At 41.4% G+C, this 17,568-nt stretch overlaps 1 protein-coding gene across 5 annotated transcripts in view; it reads left to right on the top strand.

The window, feature by feature from the left end:
• VAV3 (vav guanine nucleotide exchange factor 3) overlaps nucleotides 1-17,568 on the top strand; it is a 171,110-nt gene that overhangs the window by 20,439 nt on the left and 133,103 nt on the right. For all 5 annotated transcript variants that reach the window (XR_003992906.1, XM_030496165.1, XM_030496166.1 and 2 more), the window contains exon 2: nucleotides 16,047-16,163. Coding sequence is in view for 4 of the 5 variants with exons in the window: in XM_030496165.1 (XP_030352025.1) it covers nucleotides 16,047-16,163 (117 nt within the window). In the remaining variant the exon portion in view is untranslated. The remainder of the gene's footprint in view (nucleotides 1-16,046; nucleotides 16,164-17,568) is intronic.

The following is a 17,568-nucleotide window of genomic DNA, read 5'->3' as shown; positions in this document are numbered from 1 at the left end:
CTGAGGACAAATGCAGGTGGAACAACTGGTGCTTACTGTGTGAATGAAGGTGAGTTTTCTCCCACACCCTGGCCTGGCCTGGGTCATTTTATTTCTTTTTACTACTGAGCAGAAAAAGGTGATGTATCTGGTACCCACTGCTCTACTTAAAACTACATGTGCATATGGGACCAGTAAAGCAAACTCTGAATATGCTTTTAATAGATTACTCATTGTAACTATGAGTATGCTCAGATGCATATATGGAAATGCTCAGATGCAATATATGTGGTAATAAAGATTGCAGAAGGATTAAACTTTATCAGCCTGATAAGATGGTGCTCCATGCAACTGTATGGTAAGTTTGAGTAGTTAAAAGAGTTTGTCTTCCTTTCTTGACTTGTGAGATTTAAATTGTATGGCACTCAGTGCATGAAATATGACATTTGACGCCAGGTCAATATGTTGAAGAGTCAGAGAATATCACAACATGTAAAAATATAATCTGTACACTCTGTGACCACTGAGTTTTAGCTTCCAATCCTACACATGTATTGCTGGAATTTGTTTTTCATTCATGGCTATTCCCACTGGTTTGTGGTTTGGGCTTCTGGACTTAGCTGTTCTACTTACTTTAGTTGCAATCCTTGAAGTGTTCTCTGAACGTATCAGAAACCCCTGTCCTTGCCACAGAGAGCATGGTCTAATAAACTGCAAACCTGAAGTGACACACCAGTAAAAATAGAACAGTGGATTTTTACAATAGGTAACTAGAGGACAGCCGTATTTGTATTTGGCAATTTGTAAAGAGCTGTACTTAGGTTCTTAAGGCCTTGCTAGAAGGGTATTCCATGACCAGGTCAGGTGTCTCTGCTTCCTCCTGGCTTCTTGTGCCCCTCCTCACTGGCAGAGCATGAGAGACTGAGAAGTCCTTGGCCGGAGTAAGTGCTACTTAGCGACAACTAATGATGTGTTATCAGCATTGTTCTCAGACTAAAGCTGAAACACAGCACTGCACCAGCTACAAGGAAGGAGAAAAATAACTGTTACAGTTGAACCCAGGACAAGTAGTCATACGGAAGTCAAGAAAACATTTAAAGTATTTAATGAATCATTTATATTAACACTAATGAATGTTAATAAGATGATTTTTCCTTCCTGTTGGAAATCATAGACCTAGTACGTGATCTGTGTGATCTGCTGGTAAAGACATAGAAGAGCATGGGAGTTACTTGGGTTAGGTTCACCTTTAAAAGACACTGACTAGCTCTGTGGAGGTTTTTTGTTTTCCTTTGGTGTGTTGAATTTCCAAGCAGGATTCAGTGTTGACAGCTTTTGAGACTTTTTAGAAGTGCTTAGAAGAGAACAAGCCAGTATGTGCTAACTTCAATATGATCTAAAAAAATCCACACTGTAGGCCTTCGTAAAGGAATTACATGGTTGAGATCCAGGTCTGGCTTTGTAGGGCCTGTGTTCGGAGCATTAGGGTCACAGTTTATTCACCAAGGAGATCCAGTTCAGATGATGTATTAAATGGTGCTTGTATAAATAGTGAAAGGGCTGGTGTTTCTGTAATGGAACTGAAGACAAGTGTGGATCCTTCAGGTGAATTCTGTTCCTTTAGCCTATATGGCAGGTTTTTTGCCACACCCCCATAGGGCTCCTTACACCACCAAATTATTTTCCCTTGCTTAGTTATGGGCAAAGTAAGATTTCTTCTCATGTTGTTACACTAACTTGTAAAGACCAAGCACAGTCAGATACTAAGATACAATGGAAGCAACATCTTAGTGTGCTCAACGTAACAACATGAAACAGATGCATTGGGTGTTCTCTAGCAATGATGTGAAGATCTGTATTTCATACTATAACTGTAAGTTTTTTTCATGGTTTGGGTGTGGATATGATTTTAGGGTCATGTCACTCCCTTCCAGTTTAAATGTGTTAACTAGGTATAGGTTATGAGGTTTCTGTGTCTATCTATAAAACTGTTTAATACAAGTGCTAATATTTCATCAACTAAGGTGAAATGTGAGTGATTAAAAAACCTATGTTAGGACTGATGACAAGATATCAGAGAAGAAAATCAGCATCTCTTACAGTTCTGCTTCTTACAGAGACAGTTGTCCATGTCGCAATTGTAAATACAATTTACAGCACACTTACTGCTGTTTTACTTTAAATGGCAATTTCATAAATAGTTCTGCCTGAAGCATTTTAGCACCAAAATTTTAACACATAATTTTCTTGTATTTGGCTTTTCTTTCATGTTCTCCCACAATCTAGTGAGTTAAGTCTTTTTCACTTCAGTGGCCTTTCTCACTGGATCTGTCTCTCTGTTGGTCTATTTTGATTTTCTTTTTAAATTTTTGTTTCACTGTGTCTGTTACTTTCCTGTTTCTTTTCCTGTGGTCTTTCATTTCCTTACTGCTGTCTTCCTCCTATTCTTCTCCTCAGGCAGGACTGTTTTCCACATTCCCTTCATATTCCTTCTTTTTTGCATTTGGTTGTAAGTCGCCAAGATCCTCAGCAAAAGACATTTTAGAGATGCAGCTTCAGGATGTAAGACAGATAGGACTGGCCATTGGAAAAGGTAACTAAGCACAGGAACCCCCTAGTTAATCTGTGTGCTCTGCATACTTAGTACTGTGTTCCAATTGCTGTTCTTTTTGACAAAATACTGCAGAGTAGACTGTTAAGTCTTGCTAGCAGGGAGCAAAAGGCTACTCAAAAAAGTTGGCCTTTGCAAGAGGAGGCTGCCCTGAGGTCCCACCCAGGCCTCATGCCAGTTACACTTGGGGAAATACTGTAGTTGGAGCTCCCATCTGTTTAGTGACTGTGCTTTTCTGAAATACTCTCGTAATTTTCATCTTGCAATAAGTAAAGAGAAAAGATTTCTTGCTGCTTCTGGCAGCGTAGTGACTCCTGATGCCCATGGTAGGACGAGGACGGTGTTTGCTGAAAGTGTTTCAGTGACCATTGACTAGAAATTGCAGTTTCATGGTCTGTAGGAGTGCTTAAGGAACGCAGAATTCAAATGCTTCTTTATCCTCACTTGCTTAACCAATGCTCTAGTGCCAGCATAGTCAAGGAGATAGTCAGGAATGCATAACAAGTCCAAAGCTTTTTTTTCCCGTATTGCCCTCTGTTCACTCTGTATCAGTACTAAATAAAAGCTGAGTATCCTTTGTTCTTCCTCAACTTTTTTTCAAGTTTCAAGTTTCAATTTCCATTTTCTGTCTTTGAAGCACAGAGAAGAGCAAATATACATAAACAAAACTTCCTACTCAAGCCAAAATGCAGTAAACACAATTGAATAGTAGTCAGTTAGGAATTTTAAAAAGATCTTTTCTATGAATATTTAATTACTACATTAACAGAGCAAATAAAGAACATGCTATTAATATTCATATGGCGTTAGCAGTGGTTCAAAGGAATTTAATATGTTTTACAGTTCATAGAGCATCCTATGCGCTGTGTAGGCCTTCAAAGAATGACCACATCTAGTGAGCTAATAAAAGTACAGATCTCCCTAGCTATTTCTTAGTTCTTTGAATTAAGGAATGTCTGTTGTTGTTCTTTGCATAGCACGTTTCTCAGCAAAACTCTTCACAGTTATGTGATGGTACTAGTCTTGCATGTTTTGTTACCCAAAAATGGTTCTTAAGTCACTATGCAAAGAGCTAAGGTATTGACTGTAAGCTGCTGAGATGTTAATAATGAGCCTGCCTCTTCCAGAACTTAATGTGATGTCTCCTCTATCCTTATTAGCCTATCTGCTTAGTAACTTGTTGGAGAGGAAAGCTTAGGAGGTATTTAATATTTGGCTTGATTGCTCCTGCTTAGAGCTTTAAAAATATTGACCATCTAAATGATGGAGATGGTTAGCAGAACAAAAGGCCAAAAGCAGAACCTAAAACTGAAAACATTTGTTGTGAGAGACGTGTTCTTCCTGTGTGCCTTAGTTTCTTTTAAAAATGTAATTTGAAAGTTAATATGTTTTATCTAAAGAGTGAGGAAAAGTAATGCTTACTTGTGGTGTTGTGACACTTAAAACCCCCCAAAAATCTCTGTAGACAGCCTTGTATATTTAACTTGTTTACTGAAAATAGGAGTACTCATCCTCTTGCATTGACTTGGTCTTAAAATTCCTTATGGCCCTTTTGCATTGCCTATCCTCAGTAAGACTCTGGGTTTAAAGATCTTTACAAGAAAAGTGACATACATAGGGACAACAGAAATGTTAAAACTTATATTCTTGACTCTTTCTCCTCTTGCTGGTTTAGGAAAAGACATTAATAGATGTTGAATTAAGACTTCATCAGCAGGTCTGTACTATCGTTCACTTAGAAATCCTTACAGCTATTTTTTACTGCATATAGTGATAATTACTCTGTTGGCAGAGCAGAACTAATCTAATCTGCTTTGGCTGCTGAAATCTGTGAAGGAGCCAGGAGTAATTTCTGTGTTGAATTGTTAACCCTGAATGTACAATTCTGTCAGTACCACAATGGGCCCTTGCTTTGTCTGAGTGCCTAGTAATTTGATTTTAATGGGCATAGAGATACTAAAAAAAGTGTCATCTAATAGAAGTATAATGTCCTCCTATTTTGGTAACTTAGCTTTTGGGATTGGTCTGTCAGAGATGTCATGCATCAGGCAACGGTCCAGCTTGGCTTACGGAAATGAACTCTTGGTATATATGAGCAGCTGTATCTGTAAGTACCTAATATTCTTCCTTTATTGGGTGTGGCTGAAAGAATTTAAAGGAAGCTAGACATTTCCTGTGCACACATATTACGTAAGAGCTAGTGAAACCCTGGGGTCTGTCCCTCTAGTTACTGTTGCACTTTTGTGTATATAGGATAAAGGTACAATTTTGGTCTTTCTGCTGTATAGCTTTGCTATAGTCACAGTATCTTGACTTTGTGGCTGGAAGAGCTAATAGTACTGTTTGGCCACAGTAGGAATCTCTTGGATTTGGATTTAACAGGATTCTAACAGCATTAGTACGGAAGTTATGTTACTCGTATCGACACAGTTTTTGCAATACTGAAACAAGCAAGAAGAGAAAAATCTGCAACCCTCAGAGCATTTCTTTGAAGGAAACATTCAGGAGACAAGTTCTGCTGAAACAACTTACAGATATCAATTGTGACAAAATGCAGAAAAGCAATTCTAGTTAGATCTACTAAGTCAATTTTTGCATTTCTTCTCATGCTCAAGAGGTATAACTGCATTACTTTTTGCATATTTTCTCAGGAACAGAGTGGAAATCAAAATGAGATATTCCCAGCTAATCTGTTCTCATCAGCATCCCAGAAATGGACAGGAAAGGTCAGGAGCCCATGTTTTGCAGTAAGCGCTGAGTTGTGTGAAGACCATGTAGGTGTTATGGCAGTGATCTATTCTTCTGCCTTCTATTCTGGTGTAATTTCTAAGGCCATAAATGACTAATAAAGATATCTCCCATTGTCACAAGTCTGTGAGTGCCTCCTTGCATACAACATCAGTATTTCACAAATTAGAAAGTGAGTGTGCCTTCCGAGATGCATAAATTGAAGCCTAATTTGCTCATCTGATTACCTTCCTTTTTATATACTTGTTTTGAATGTCTGGCCTTTCCTCAACTATTTTTGTCATAAAATGCTTGCTGTTACATGAAATCCCATTGTTTTTTGCTTATGTCTATAAGGCTGTTTAAAGACTAGGCAAAGGCGAATAGCTGCAGCTGTGTAGTTTATAAATTGGTGCCATTTAGAAAAGGAATAGGAGGGGAAGATTTCTGGAATTCTTTTGATTGACATGCCTTGTTTCTCCCACAAGAGGCAAAGCAGATTTTGTGGACAATTGGCTGAGCAAAGTCCTCTTTTTTTCTATGTTTTTACTCTTTCATTGTAGCTTCCAGGTGATGGTGGCTAGGAGTGACTGGCCTCAGTTCTTGTGCAGTCATTGGGGACCTCCTGAAGTCTGTGCTGGGCTATGAACTCAACATGCAAAAATGCCTGGCCAGTATGATGATGAAGGGATGGGTATACAATGTCAGCAAAAGCGAATCATACTAAGGGGAAAAAGCCCACCTTCCCTGACATAGTGACAGTGATTCATTTTGTTTTTAATACCCCTTTATAAGCTTGGCATCTATTTAGACTATCTCAGATGCTCAGTATGTTCTCTGGTTTGTCCTAATTGCTGAATGAATGTGTTGATGTAGATACAAAGACAAGGAAATTGCCAGCTACCCAAGTGTTCTTCCTTGCTTGTGACTAAACAACTACAATAAAAAAGGATGTTGAAGTTGAAATAAATACAAATAGCTGGTTTTTCCACTACTGAGGATGATAATGAAAAGTAAGTTGAAAGTGGATTAGAACTCTGTCTTTCCTAAGTACCTGTGATTTCTTCGCCTTTTAGTTTTCACTTGCCTGACTGATGTTGCTATGCTGGAATTTCATATAAATGTCTCATGGCAGAATTTGATCTTTATAGCTCTTTGTGTTGGTCTTTGAACACCCTTAGGAGTGCTTTTAGTACAAAAGGTACATCTAGGTACTGAATATTAGCCTGTACCAAACAGACCTTTATTCCATTGAAGGAATTCAATGCTAAAACATATTTTCTGAGAAATACCTCTAAGGTTATATGAAAAGAGCATATATGAAAATGTTTTTTCTTGTTTTCTTTTTCCTTTTGCAGTTCATCTTTCACTTCATTAGAGGCCTGGTTAGAGAAATCCCTCTTCCCTGTGGGCAGCTATAGTCCTGCCTGCGCTTTTTGTGTCTAATTAGTCATTTCTATTCGGTACCCTTTGTAAAATATTTCTATACATTTCTGTCAGCACACATAACCATGTACCATGTTGAAAAACCCTCAAATCAATGTTTCTTTTTGTGTGAGTGGCAAATGTTATGGTAGAAAACGGCATGCTTTTTCTGTGGAACTTAGTGTAATCAGGCTTTCTCACTATTTTTCCCTGTAAGTTCAGACAGATGCAGCCCCAATTAAATAAAGCATAGTTGGTTTAGGTGGTAGACTTTGTTGTTTTGTTTTTTTTTTTTTCCCCAAATATGCTTTTCATTTGAATAAATGTTGTGTTAATGCTTCTTATAAAATGAAATTCAGTGCAGAATGGACCAGAGGCCACTAAAACTCTAATCTGTTCCACAAAAACATAGTGATTTTTTTTGTGGGGAAAAAAGAGTTTTATGATTTCCTCAGCCCTGACAATTACAACATTATTGGTTTATAGTATGTGTAACTACGTATGCTGTGAAACATTAGAGTGCTTGAGAAATGTCTTGATAATCTGTAGATGTTCATCTTGAAAATGGTCCTGAATTCCAATGGACTGGTGTCTTGTTGATCTGTCTCTGGGTGCTGGGTGTGCTATCCTCTGATGGTACACCTGGAGCTGAGTGAGACACAAAGTGTGTTTTTCACTAGTTTAAACATTTTTGGACTTGTGGCTTATACTACCCTACTACAGTATTTTTAGTGATCTGGGTATGAAGAATTCCAGACTGCCACCTACTAATATTGCCATGTAATTAAAAAAAAAAAAAGGGGGGGAAGTGGGGGTGGAAAGGGTATCATTAATCTTTTCAAGAGAATGTTTTCTAGTTATGTTATCTTTTAATGCAGAAAAGTCAGTTCTTGTACTGAACGACAACATTTCCTGTGGAGATGTTTGGAGATAAGGCCAAGAGAGGGGTGTCTAGCTCTGCTTGCATCTCTGAGAACTGAGTATCCAACTGCTCTTTATGTCTTTAATGATCTCCCTTGTGGTGTGCCAAAGTATAATGCTTTACTTTGAAAAAGAAACACAATAATGTAGTTGGTTTCCAAATATCCTGAGGACTGTACTTACTAATGAGAGACTGCGGACTAATGGTGCCTTTTTCTTATTGCCAGAGAGAAGGGTTGTCTTTTATGGAACTTCCTAGATTCTAGGTGTGTGCTCTTTTTTAATTTGAAGGTTTCTCTTACAAATTTGTACTTCTTCATATAATAACCACAATGATAAAAATATTTGGTTTCATTGAGGAAAATTGTCTCTTTAGATGATTACAATATAAAGTCTTGGAAATATTTCCGAAAGTTTTCTGGGTAATATAATAAAGTAACTTTTCCAAACCAAGAGAGGCATATAATGAGGTGGTTGGGGTTTTTTTTTTTTTTTTTTTTTTTGGTTTTTTTTAAGTTGCGTGGGTTGTTTTCTTTTTATTTCTTTGTGGTTTTTTTTGTTTGTTTTGTTTTGTTTTTAATATATTTGTTTGTCAATTGGCCATATGTTTTATTGCCAAATGAGTACATGTCAATATGAACACAATTTTGGTGTCTTTAGTCTCACAATTTTATCCTTGCAACTACTGTGGTTAGCTTAATAGTTTAACAATGAGCCTTTCATTTTACAAGGGAAAATTGATGGATACTGAACCATTAGATGTCCAGCTAAACTCACTAAGCAGTCTTGGAACTAGTGGGGGTTTAGACTGTTTTGTCAGGAGGCCTTTTCCACAAAAGGCACTGGTTGGCGCATGCTTGCCGGTGATGTCCCATTTCAAGTGCAAGTAGTTTTGACAAATGCTTGTCTGTGGTTTCTAGAATCTACAAGAAATGCAATATAACTGCTCTGTTGTCATATGGTTATGGAATATGAGATTATAATTATGTCAAGTCTCTTTAACATATGACACAAGTTAAGGGCACTTTATTGCTTAATGAGCTAGTGAGCATTTAAAAAAGAAAAAAGGGGTGGGAGGATGGGGGATTAGATTCTTCTTTCGTGTCTCTGTTTAGAATATTCCAAAAAATTTAATTTACTACTTACAGTGTAGGCACTTAAACATTTCCTTTGAAATATGTGTGCCAAGAGAAACATAATTTCTTGTAATATGCTTTCCCATTTATTTGCATAAAATCCATAATTTAAACATAAAAGGCTGATGTCAAAAAATTACCTCCAAATTTGAAGTAACCAGTAAATCTTCTTGAATAAATGCTGCCATCTTTTTTGTAGGAGACATCTGTTAAGAATAATTGGAAAAATTTCACAGAATGGGAAGCAAAAGTGAACTGTGTGCATAACTGCTAATACATTAAATGGTTCTTTTAGCTATATTAAGAAGCTACATGCAACTCACTGAAATGCTCTCTAGCAAATCTAGGCCAGATTTTATACCCATGACAGCTTCTGTCTCTCCCTTAAGTTCTTGCTGTATTGAGAGATAAACAACTTAATGCAGCTGTAAACTTTCTTTGCACTAGCAGGCTGACAAATATAAGCTCGAAACTTGGGTTTTAAAAAAGCAGCTGAATTTTCCAGTGAGGAAAAAATTTTTCAATGGTTGTGGGAATTTCAATGGAAGAAAGTAAATTGGTATTCAAGTTGAACCAGTAACCTGCATTGGACAAACCTAGTGGCCCTTGATGGCTTTAAAGAAAAACAAAACACCAGGGAAAAGCTAAATTGGAAAACAATAATCACTCTGTACATGCTATCTTGTTTTAAAAGCTGCGGACTCCCAAACCAGCTCATTGTCTGGTTCTTTCTGTTGTTATCATGGAGGAAATGGCACATACGTTTTACGTTGCTTGGTCTTTTAACATTGTAATTTTGACTTGAAAATTATAATCTTTACAAAATAGAGAAGCTTGTGATATTGACTAAGCAAGCTAGACTAATTTTTCAAATTTCACTGGGTATGAAAGAAATCTGGCATAAATGCAGTCTTGTCCTTGAGCAGCCAAGTATATAGCACAGTACTGCCTGCCCCATGTGAGCTGGAAGCATATGCAGATGGGGGTGTTGGGAGTGGAGGGGAGGAAGCTGGAGCTCCACATCTGTGACCCTTTACACTTAATGTAGCAGTTGTCAGTCACAGATGCCTTCCTGTGAGCTTCAGCTTGTGCAAGGATTGCTTTTGTGATGCTTAGTAATGAGTTTGTTGGATGTTGTCTTGGTGCTTACAACCATCTAGTAGAGTTGTCTACTCCAATTGCCGAGGTGAGTATCTCCAGAGAGGACGCCTTTAACACCGGAGCGGGGGGAAGCACAGCGTCCCGGAGCCTCAGTTCGGAGCGGCAAGAGCGACCGAGGGAGCCTCAAGTCCTCGACAGGACTTGCCCAGGAGCCGGCAGCTCAGCTCACGCGAGCAGTGACTCATAGGGGGCGGCGCCAGGAGTGACGGCACCAGCCCTCAGTGTGTAAAAACCCATCCCAGGGAGCGCGAGCGACCAGGGCGGGCAAACAGGGCGTGGCACGTCAGTCAGGGCGTGGCGCGGCAGTTTGCGTGGCAGTTCGCGCAGGCAGGGCGAGCGGGATGGTGAGCACTCGCCTCAGGACCAGGGCCCGCTCTGGGAGCTCTGCCCCGGCGGTGGCCAGCGTAGGCACCCAGACAGAGCCGATGAGAGGGGAGGCTGCGGCGCAGACCTCGGAGTGTAGAAAGTGCCTCGACTGGTCTCTTGAGGCGAGGGTGCGCAATGGGCAGGGCTGCACTCTGTGCGCCCTGGTGGAGGTCCTCCTGCAGCAGGTGGCTGAGGTGCGGGAGGCTGTTGGAGAGCTAAAAGATGCCAGGGAAGCTGAGAGGAAGCTGGGCTGCTTGCTCCAGGCCCAAACTGCGCAGGGGCTGCAAACGTCTAGCACTGCTCATATAGGAAAGAAGGAGGGCAGCAACCCAGGAAGCTGGGAATTAGTCACGAGAAAAACGAACAAAAAAAGGAGGAAGAGGACAATTAACGACAAGAGGCTTCCTCCTAAATCTGATGTCCCCACCCAGAACCGCTTCACAGTTCTGCAGGGGGCTAATGAGAAAGCACCCACCACACCTAATGAGCACCCTGCTGATGCACCACTAAAGAGGATCGCTACTGGTGCCTCCAGGAAAAAGAGGAGGGTCATAGTAGTAGGGGACTCTACTTTGAAAGGCACAGAGGCACTCATCTGCCGGCCTGATCCATTCTCGAGGGAGGTGTGTTGCCTGCCAGGGGCTCGGATCAGGGATGTTGCTGAGAGGCTGCCTGCTCTAGTGAGTCCTGCTGACTATTACCCCCTCCTAGTGGTCCATGTGGGTGCTAGAGATATAGATAGCAGTAGCCTGGAAAACATTAAGGAGGACTACAGAGCCCTGGGAGAGGTGGTTAGGGGCTCTGGAGCTCAGATAGTTTTTTCATCGATTCTCCAGGGCGAAGGGGAGGACCTTAAAAAAGCTAGGCGTGTTTGGCAGGTTAATAAATGGTTAGAATGCTGGTGCCATAGTCAGGGGTTTGGCTATTTAGAACATGGGGCTCCATTTGGGAGGCCAGATCTACTGGAGGCTGGTGGAGCTGGTCTGACAAAGAAGGGGAAGAGCTGTTTTGGTAGGAGGCTTGCCAGGCTGTTCAAGAAAGCTTTAAACTAGATGTGTTGGGGGAGGGGAGCATTGATCCATCCCAACATTCCTGGTCAGTTGCCAGCACCTGTAATAAGTGCTTGGAGCGATGTAGAGATGTTCCAGCCGCCCCAGCCATTGAGTCGGCTGCATTTGGAGCTCGGCTAAGGTGCCTCTATACAAACGCCCGTAGTATGGGGAACAAGCAAGAGGAATTAGAGATGTGTGCAAGGCTACGGGGATATGATGTCATTGGTATCACAGAAACATGGTGGGATGGCTCCTATGACTGGAATGTCGGAATGGAAGGTTACAGGCTGTTTAGAAAAGACAGGCCCGGCAGACGTGGAGGGGGTGTTGCTATCTATGTCAGTGATAGGCTAGAGAGTATGGAACTCTGTCTGGGGATGGGTGATGAGGTAACAGAGTGTTTGTGGGTCAGGATCAAAGGGAAAACAGCAAGAGGGGACATTATGGTGGGGATCTGTTACAGGCCGCCTGATCAAGAGGACTCTGTGGATAAAGCGCTCTACAGACAGATAGGAGCAGCCTCACACTCGCAGGCCCTTGTCCTCATGGGGGACTTCAACCATCCTGACATCTGTTGGAGGGATGGTACGGCCCGGCACAAGCAATCCAGGAGGTTCCTTGATTGTGTGGAAGACAACTTCCTCTTTCAAGCAGTAGAGGAGCCAATGAGGAGAGGTGCCATGCTGGACCTCGTGCTCACCAACAGGGAGGGACTGGTTGGAAATGTAATGCTCCAGGGCAGCCTTGGCTCTAGTGATCACGAGGTGGTTGAGTTTGAGATCCTCAGGACGGTGAGAAGAGCGTGCAGCAAGCTCACTGGCCTGGACTTCAAGAAAGCAGACTTTGGCCTCTTCAGGAACCTCCTTAGTAAGGTTTCATGGGATACAGTCCTAGAGGGCAGGGGGGCCCAAGACTGCTGGTCGATATTCAAGGATCACCTGCTACGTGCTCAAGAGTGTTGCATCCCGACTAGAAGAAAGTGCAGCAGGAGGGCCAGGAGACCTCCATGGATGGACAAGGAGCTGCTGAGGAAACTTAGAGGGAAAAAAGAAGCTTATAGAAGGTGGAAGCGAGGACAGGCGGCCTGGGAAGAATATAGGAGCATTGCCCGAGAAGCATGGGACCAGGTTAGGAAAACTAAGGCCCAGCTAGAATTAAGTTTGGCAAGGGATGTAAAAGATAACAGGAAAGGATTCTATAGATATGTAGCAAATAAAAGACAGACTAGGGACAATGTGGGCCCTCTCCAGAAGCTATCAGGAGAACTGGCTACCATGGATTTGGAGAAGGCTGAGGTTCTTAATGACTTCTTTGCGCCAGTCTTCACCAGCAAATGCTCTGACCATGCGACTCAAGTCTTGGAAAGCAAATGCAGGGACTGTGAGAACGAAGACCTTAGGCCCACTGTAGGAGAGGATCAGGTTCGAGACCATCTTAAGAACCTGAACATGCACAAGTCCATGGGACCTGATGAAATCCATCCACGGGTCCTGAAGGAGCTGGCAAATGAAGTTGCTAAGCCACTGTCCATCATATTCGAAAAATCCTGGCAGTCAGGTGATGACTGGAAGAAGGGTAATATAACCCCCATTTTCAAGAAGGGGAAGGTGGAAGACCCGGGGAACTACAGACCAGTCAGCCTCACCTCTGTGCCTGGCAAAATCTTGGAGCAGTTTCTCCTGGAAAACATGCTAAGGCACATGAAAAACAACGAGGTGGTTGGTGACAGCCAACATGGCTTCACTAAGGGGAAATCCTGCCTGACCAATTTGGTGGCCTTCTATGATGGAACCACGGAACTGATGGACAGGGGCAGAGCAGTGGACGTCATCTACCTGGACTTGTGCAAAGCGTTTGACACTATCCCGCACGACATCCTTGTCTCTAAATTGGAGAGACATCAATTTGATAGATGGACCACTCGGTGGATAAAAAACTGGCTCGATGGCCGCACGCAAAGAGTTGTGGTAAATGGCTCGATGTCCAGTTGGAAACCTGTAACGAGTGGTGTCCCTCAGGGATCGGTGTTGGGACCGGTCCTGTTCAACATCTTTGTCGGCGACATGGACAGTGGGATTGAGTGCGCCCTCAGCAAGTTTGCCGACGACACCAAGCCGTGTGGTTCGGTTGATACGCTGGAGGGAAGGGATGCCATCCAGAGGGACCTTGACAGGCTTGTGAGGTGGGCCGATGCCAACCTTATGAAGTTTAACCAAGCCAAGTGTAAGGTCCTACACCTGGGTCAGGGCAATCCCAGGCACTGCTACAGGCTGGGCAGAGAAGAGATTCAGAGCAGCCCTGCAGAGAAGGACTTGGGGGTGTTGGTTGACGAGAAGCTTAACATGAGCTGGCAGTGTGTGCTTGCAGCCCAGAAAGCCAACCGTATCCTGGGCTGCATCAAAAGAAGCATGGCCAGCAGGTCGAAGGAGGTGATCCTGCCCCTCTACTCTGCTCTCGTGAGACCTCGCTTGGAGTACTGCATACAGTTCTGGTGTCCTCAACATAAAAAGGACATGGAGCTGTTGGAGCGAGTCCAGAGGAGGGCCACGAGGATGATAAGAGGGCTGGAGCACCTCCCGTATGAAGACAGGCTGAGAGAGTTGGGGCTGTTCAGCCTGGAGAGGAGAAGGCTGTGTGGAGGCCTCATAGGAGCCTTCCAGTATCTGAAGGGGGTCTACAAGGATGCTGGGGAGGGACTCTTCCTTAGGGACTGTAGTGGTAGGACAAGGGGTAATGGGTTCAAACTTAAACAGAGGAAGTTTAGATTAGATATAAGGAAGAAGTTCTTTACAGTGAGGGTGGTGAAGCACTGGAATGGGTTGCCCAGGGAGGTTGTGGATGCTCCATCCCTGGCGGTGTTCAAGGCCAGGTTGGACAGAGCCTTGGACCACGTGGTTTAGGGCAAGGTGTCTCTGCCCATGGCAGGGGGGTTGGAACTAGATGATCTTAAGGTCCTTTCCAACCCTTACGATTCTATGATTCTATGAAGCGTCTCTTGTTGAATCTGAGCTTTCACATGTACGACCTTGCTCTAAATTGGATCTGTCGGGTCCTCTGCCTTTTTTGTGTCTGGCTGGTTAGTTCTATGTGATACAGGAATTAGGGCTCCCTGTTGAATTGATATTTTGTTGTCTCATGCTGAAGGTAAAGCAGTGACATATTATGTCTGAGTAAGCAGTTTGGGTATTGATTACTTGGTGCTCATGAAAGGTATGTCTGTGACACTTGGTCAGTATTAATATAAAAAAATACTGCTTTTATGAATAACATTAAATTGGAATATATAGCAATTCTGTAATCTGTCCTAATGTAAACGATCCTCATTCTTACAAATCCACTATAACATACAGAACTCTAGGAACTCAGTTTTAATATTGAGTTGCTGTATCAATACTTTCAAAATGCATATTCAGATTACAGTGCTGGGTAATTTGTTGCTTAGAAATATCATGTTTGCTTTTGAGCTGTACTGCATAGTGGATCGTAAGACTCCTCAACAGCACCTTTATGGAGCTAGGGTCCTTATAAGGTACTAGTACCTTATGGTGCTAATCATTATCCAGAGTGGATATTGCACCATTTAGCTATGCCTTTAGTTACTGCAATGCTATTAATAGTTCCTTGGTTTTTGGTTTTCTTTTTTTTTTCTTTTTTTTTTTTTTAAATTGAAGAGTCTACAGCAGAATGCACTGAAAGTCTTGTAAGGAGAGCACTGTGGCAGAAGCTTTGTGCTTTTCAAAACTTGAATGATCATTGATTCATGTGGATAACTTCAAGTGAAAGCTAGTTAGCTTCTGTACTTTGACTCAGTACAGAAATCAGTGTGGCTTGGGAACCTTAAATCTCCACTAGATAAGATGTAAATGACTTCTTGATTGAATATTTCATCTGCTTCTGTGCTCCAGATGGAGAAAGTGTATTCATAATGTTTTTAGTGTGTTAAAATGGTGCATGTTTGTTCATTAAACATTCAGTCCAGTCTTTTAAGAGCTTGATGTATACGTGAAGAATAACTTCCTCCCCTCAGTATAATTTTATTAAGGTAACTTTTTTGTTCTATGCTGTCTGTAGAGAAATGAAAAGTAAGTCTGTATTTAGAATAATTTGTATCTAGTAGCATAATGTCATTTATCATAGAATCATAGAATGATTTGGGTTGGAAGGGACCTCAAACCTCATCCAGTTCCAACCCCCTGCCACAGGCAGGGACACCTTCCGCTGGACCAGGTTGCTCAAAGCCCCATCCAACCTGGTCTTGAACACTGCCAGGGATGGGGCAGGCACAATTTCCCACTCATCTCCTTTCCCTTTGTTTATGTAAAAAGAGGAAAAAGTTTCTGTTCACAAAGTGTCTACTCAGAATTTGGTTTATGCTTTCAAATCTGAAGGGAACTTTAATGGCTGAATTAGAACCTGTGGAAGATCACAGCATAGTGAAAGTGCAGATTTACAAATAATGGTACCAGTGGATATTTGTAACCAAAGCGAGAACACAAGTTGTTACTTGACACTTGATACTTAGTATCGGTGAGTATTTGTTACAAAAGCAAGCACACAAGTTGCTAATGACACTTGATATTTTATATCAGTGAATATTTGTTACCAAAAGGGGCATACGAGTTGCTGGTTGATACTCGATGCTTAGTATGTCTGTTTTCTTTCCCGCAGTTTCTTTGCTTGAAGAATATAAGGACTTTTCTTTCGGCATGTTGTGAAATATTTGGGATGAAGAAAAGTGAACTTTTTGAAGCATTTGATTTGTTTGACGTGAGAGATTTTGGAAAGGTAAGGATCCTTTTAATTCTATCCTGAGTAACGCCTGTGCTCTACTGCTTGAGCATAGGGCACTTTCACGGTAGATGTGGTGTAGGAGTTGAGAAGTTGTGACTAATGGATGTGCATTCAATAGTAAAAAAGCAGTGTGGAAGAATTAAGAAAGCAGAAGAATTAGAGTTACATTAGAGGGGCTAATTGTGGGCAGAGAAATATCCCTGGTAGGAAAGTTCTGAAGGTGTGAAGAGCATTAAATTAAACCACTCCCCCCCTCCCCCCAACCCCAAAAAAACCCACCAACCCAGAACCCCCCCCCCCCAAAACCAAACCAAAACCCAAAAAAACCCTGTTTGAAACATGCTGAGTTAAAGGTACATGAAATGCGTGAGGATGGCAAACTAGGCAAGTGCTGTCTGGTGGAGTAATTTTTGACATAAATAGTGTGGAATCAGAAGCCCTGGGTCTATACAATGTAGACACATGGCACAGAACATGTTTCTGTAGTCTCAAGTGCTCAGAATTCACCTATGTAAATTTAGCCCTTTTAAGTTTTCTTTTTTTGACAGTTAGTTTTAAAATCTGTTGGTTTTTCTAACCTGCTGTAAAGCTCAGACACAGCTATGGTGGATTAATGTGACTATCCTAATTTACACAACCTGAAATGTATTCTGTAAGTCTATGATTAGTTATTCTGCATGTAAAAGCTTTTTCCAGTCCGTTGTTCACAACCTCCTACATACCTGTTTGATCTGTCATTGCCAGCATATGTGCAGTTCTGCTTTGGTTTCTGCTTTTAAGTCATAGGGTATCATTACTCTAATTTCACAGAAGAGGTCTAAAAATTACCTGAAGTAGCACCAAAAATAGTTACTTATTCAAATTTAGTGTATTTCAGGCATTATTGCTTTTTAAAAGAGATCGTAATTTTACTATCAAATTTTTATGTGCTGCTCTTTTTATAAATAGACATAGAGGTAAAGATGATGTAAGAGTGCAAGCATGAATCAGGGCTGCAGTATGCCTGTTTGGAATGGTTCAGTGATTACTGTTAACCAAAATGTCTAATTATTTTTCTGAACCTTTTGTCTGACTTAAGTACACTGAGTATATAATTGGATATACTAATTCCACTTGTTCTTTAGTTATGCTGAACATATTTTGTCCTTCTAAATTACATTTTAGGTAAAGCTTTTGTTAAAAGGTGATCTTATTTACAAATTTAGTGATTGTTTATTAAAAATGAGATTTTGTTTTGTGCAAATAGCAGAGGAATTAAAATTGTTGGTTTTGACTTTTTTGGTGCACTATAAATGTCTTATTTAAGGTGTCTCTTATTTAATCATATATCTTTAGATATGTGACCTTAGTAAGTCGCGTGTCTTAATGCTTGCCTCAAATCTTTGATACCTACCCTAAC

Source organism: Strigops habroptila, chromosome 8 (assembly GCF_004027225.2).
Source record: "Strigops habroptila isolate Jane chromosome 8, bStrHab1.2.pri, whole genome shotgun sequence".
Lineage (NCBI taxonomy): Eukaryota > Metazoa > Chordata > Aves > Psittaciformes > Psittacidae > Strigops > Strigops habroptila.
Note: the sequence above shows the minus strand (reverse complement) of the source record. Positions and strands in the feature narration are given on the sequence as shown.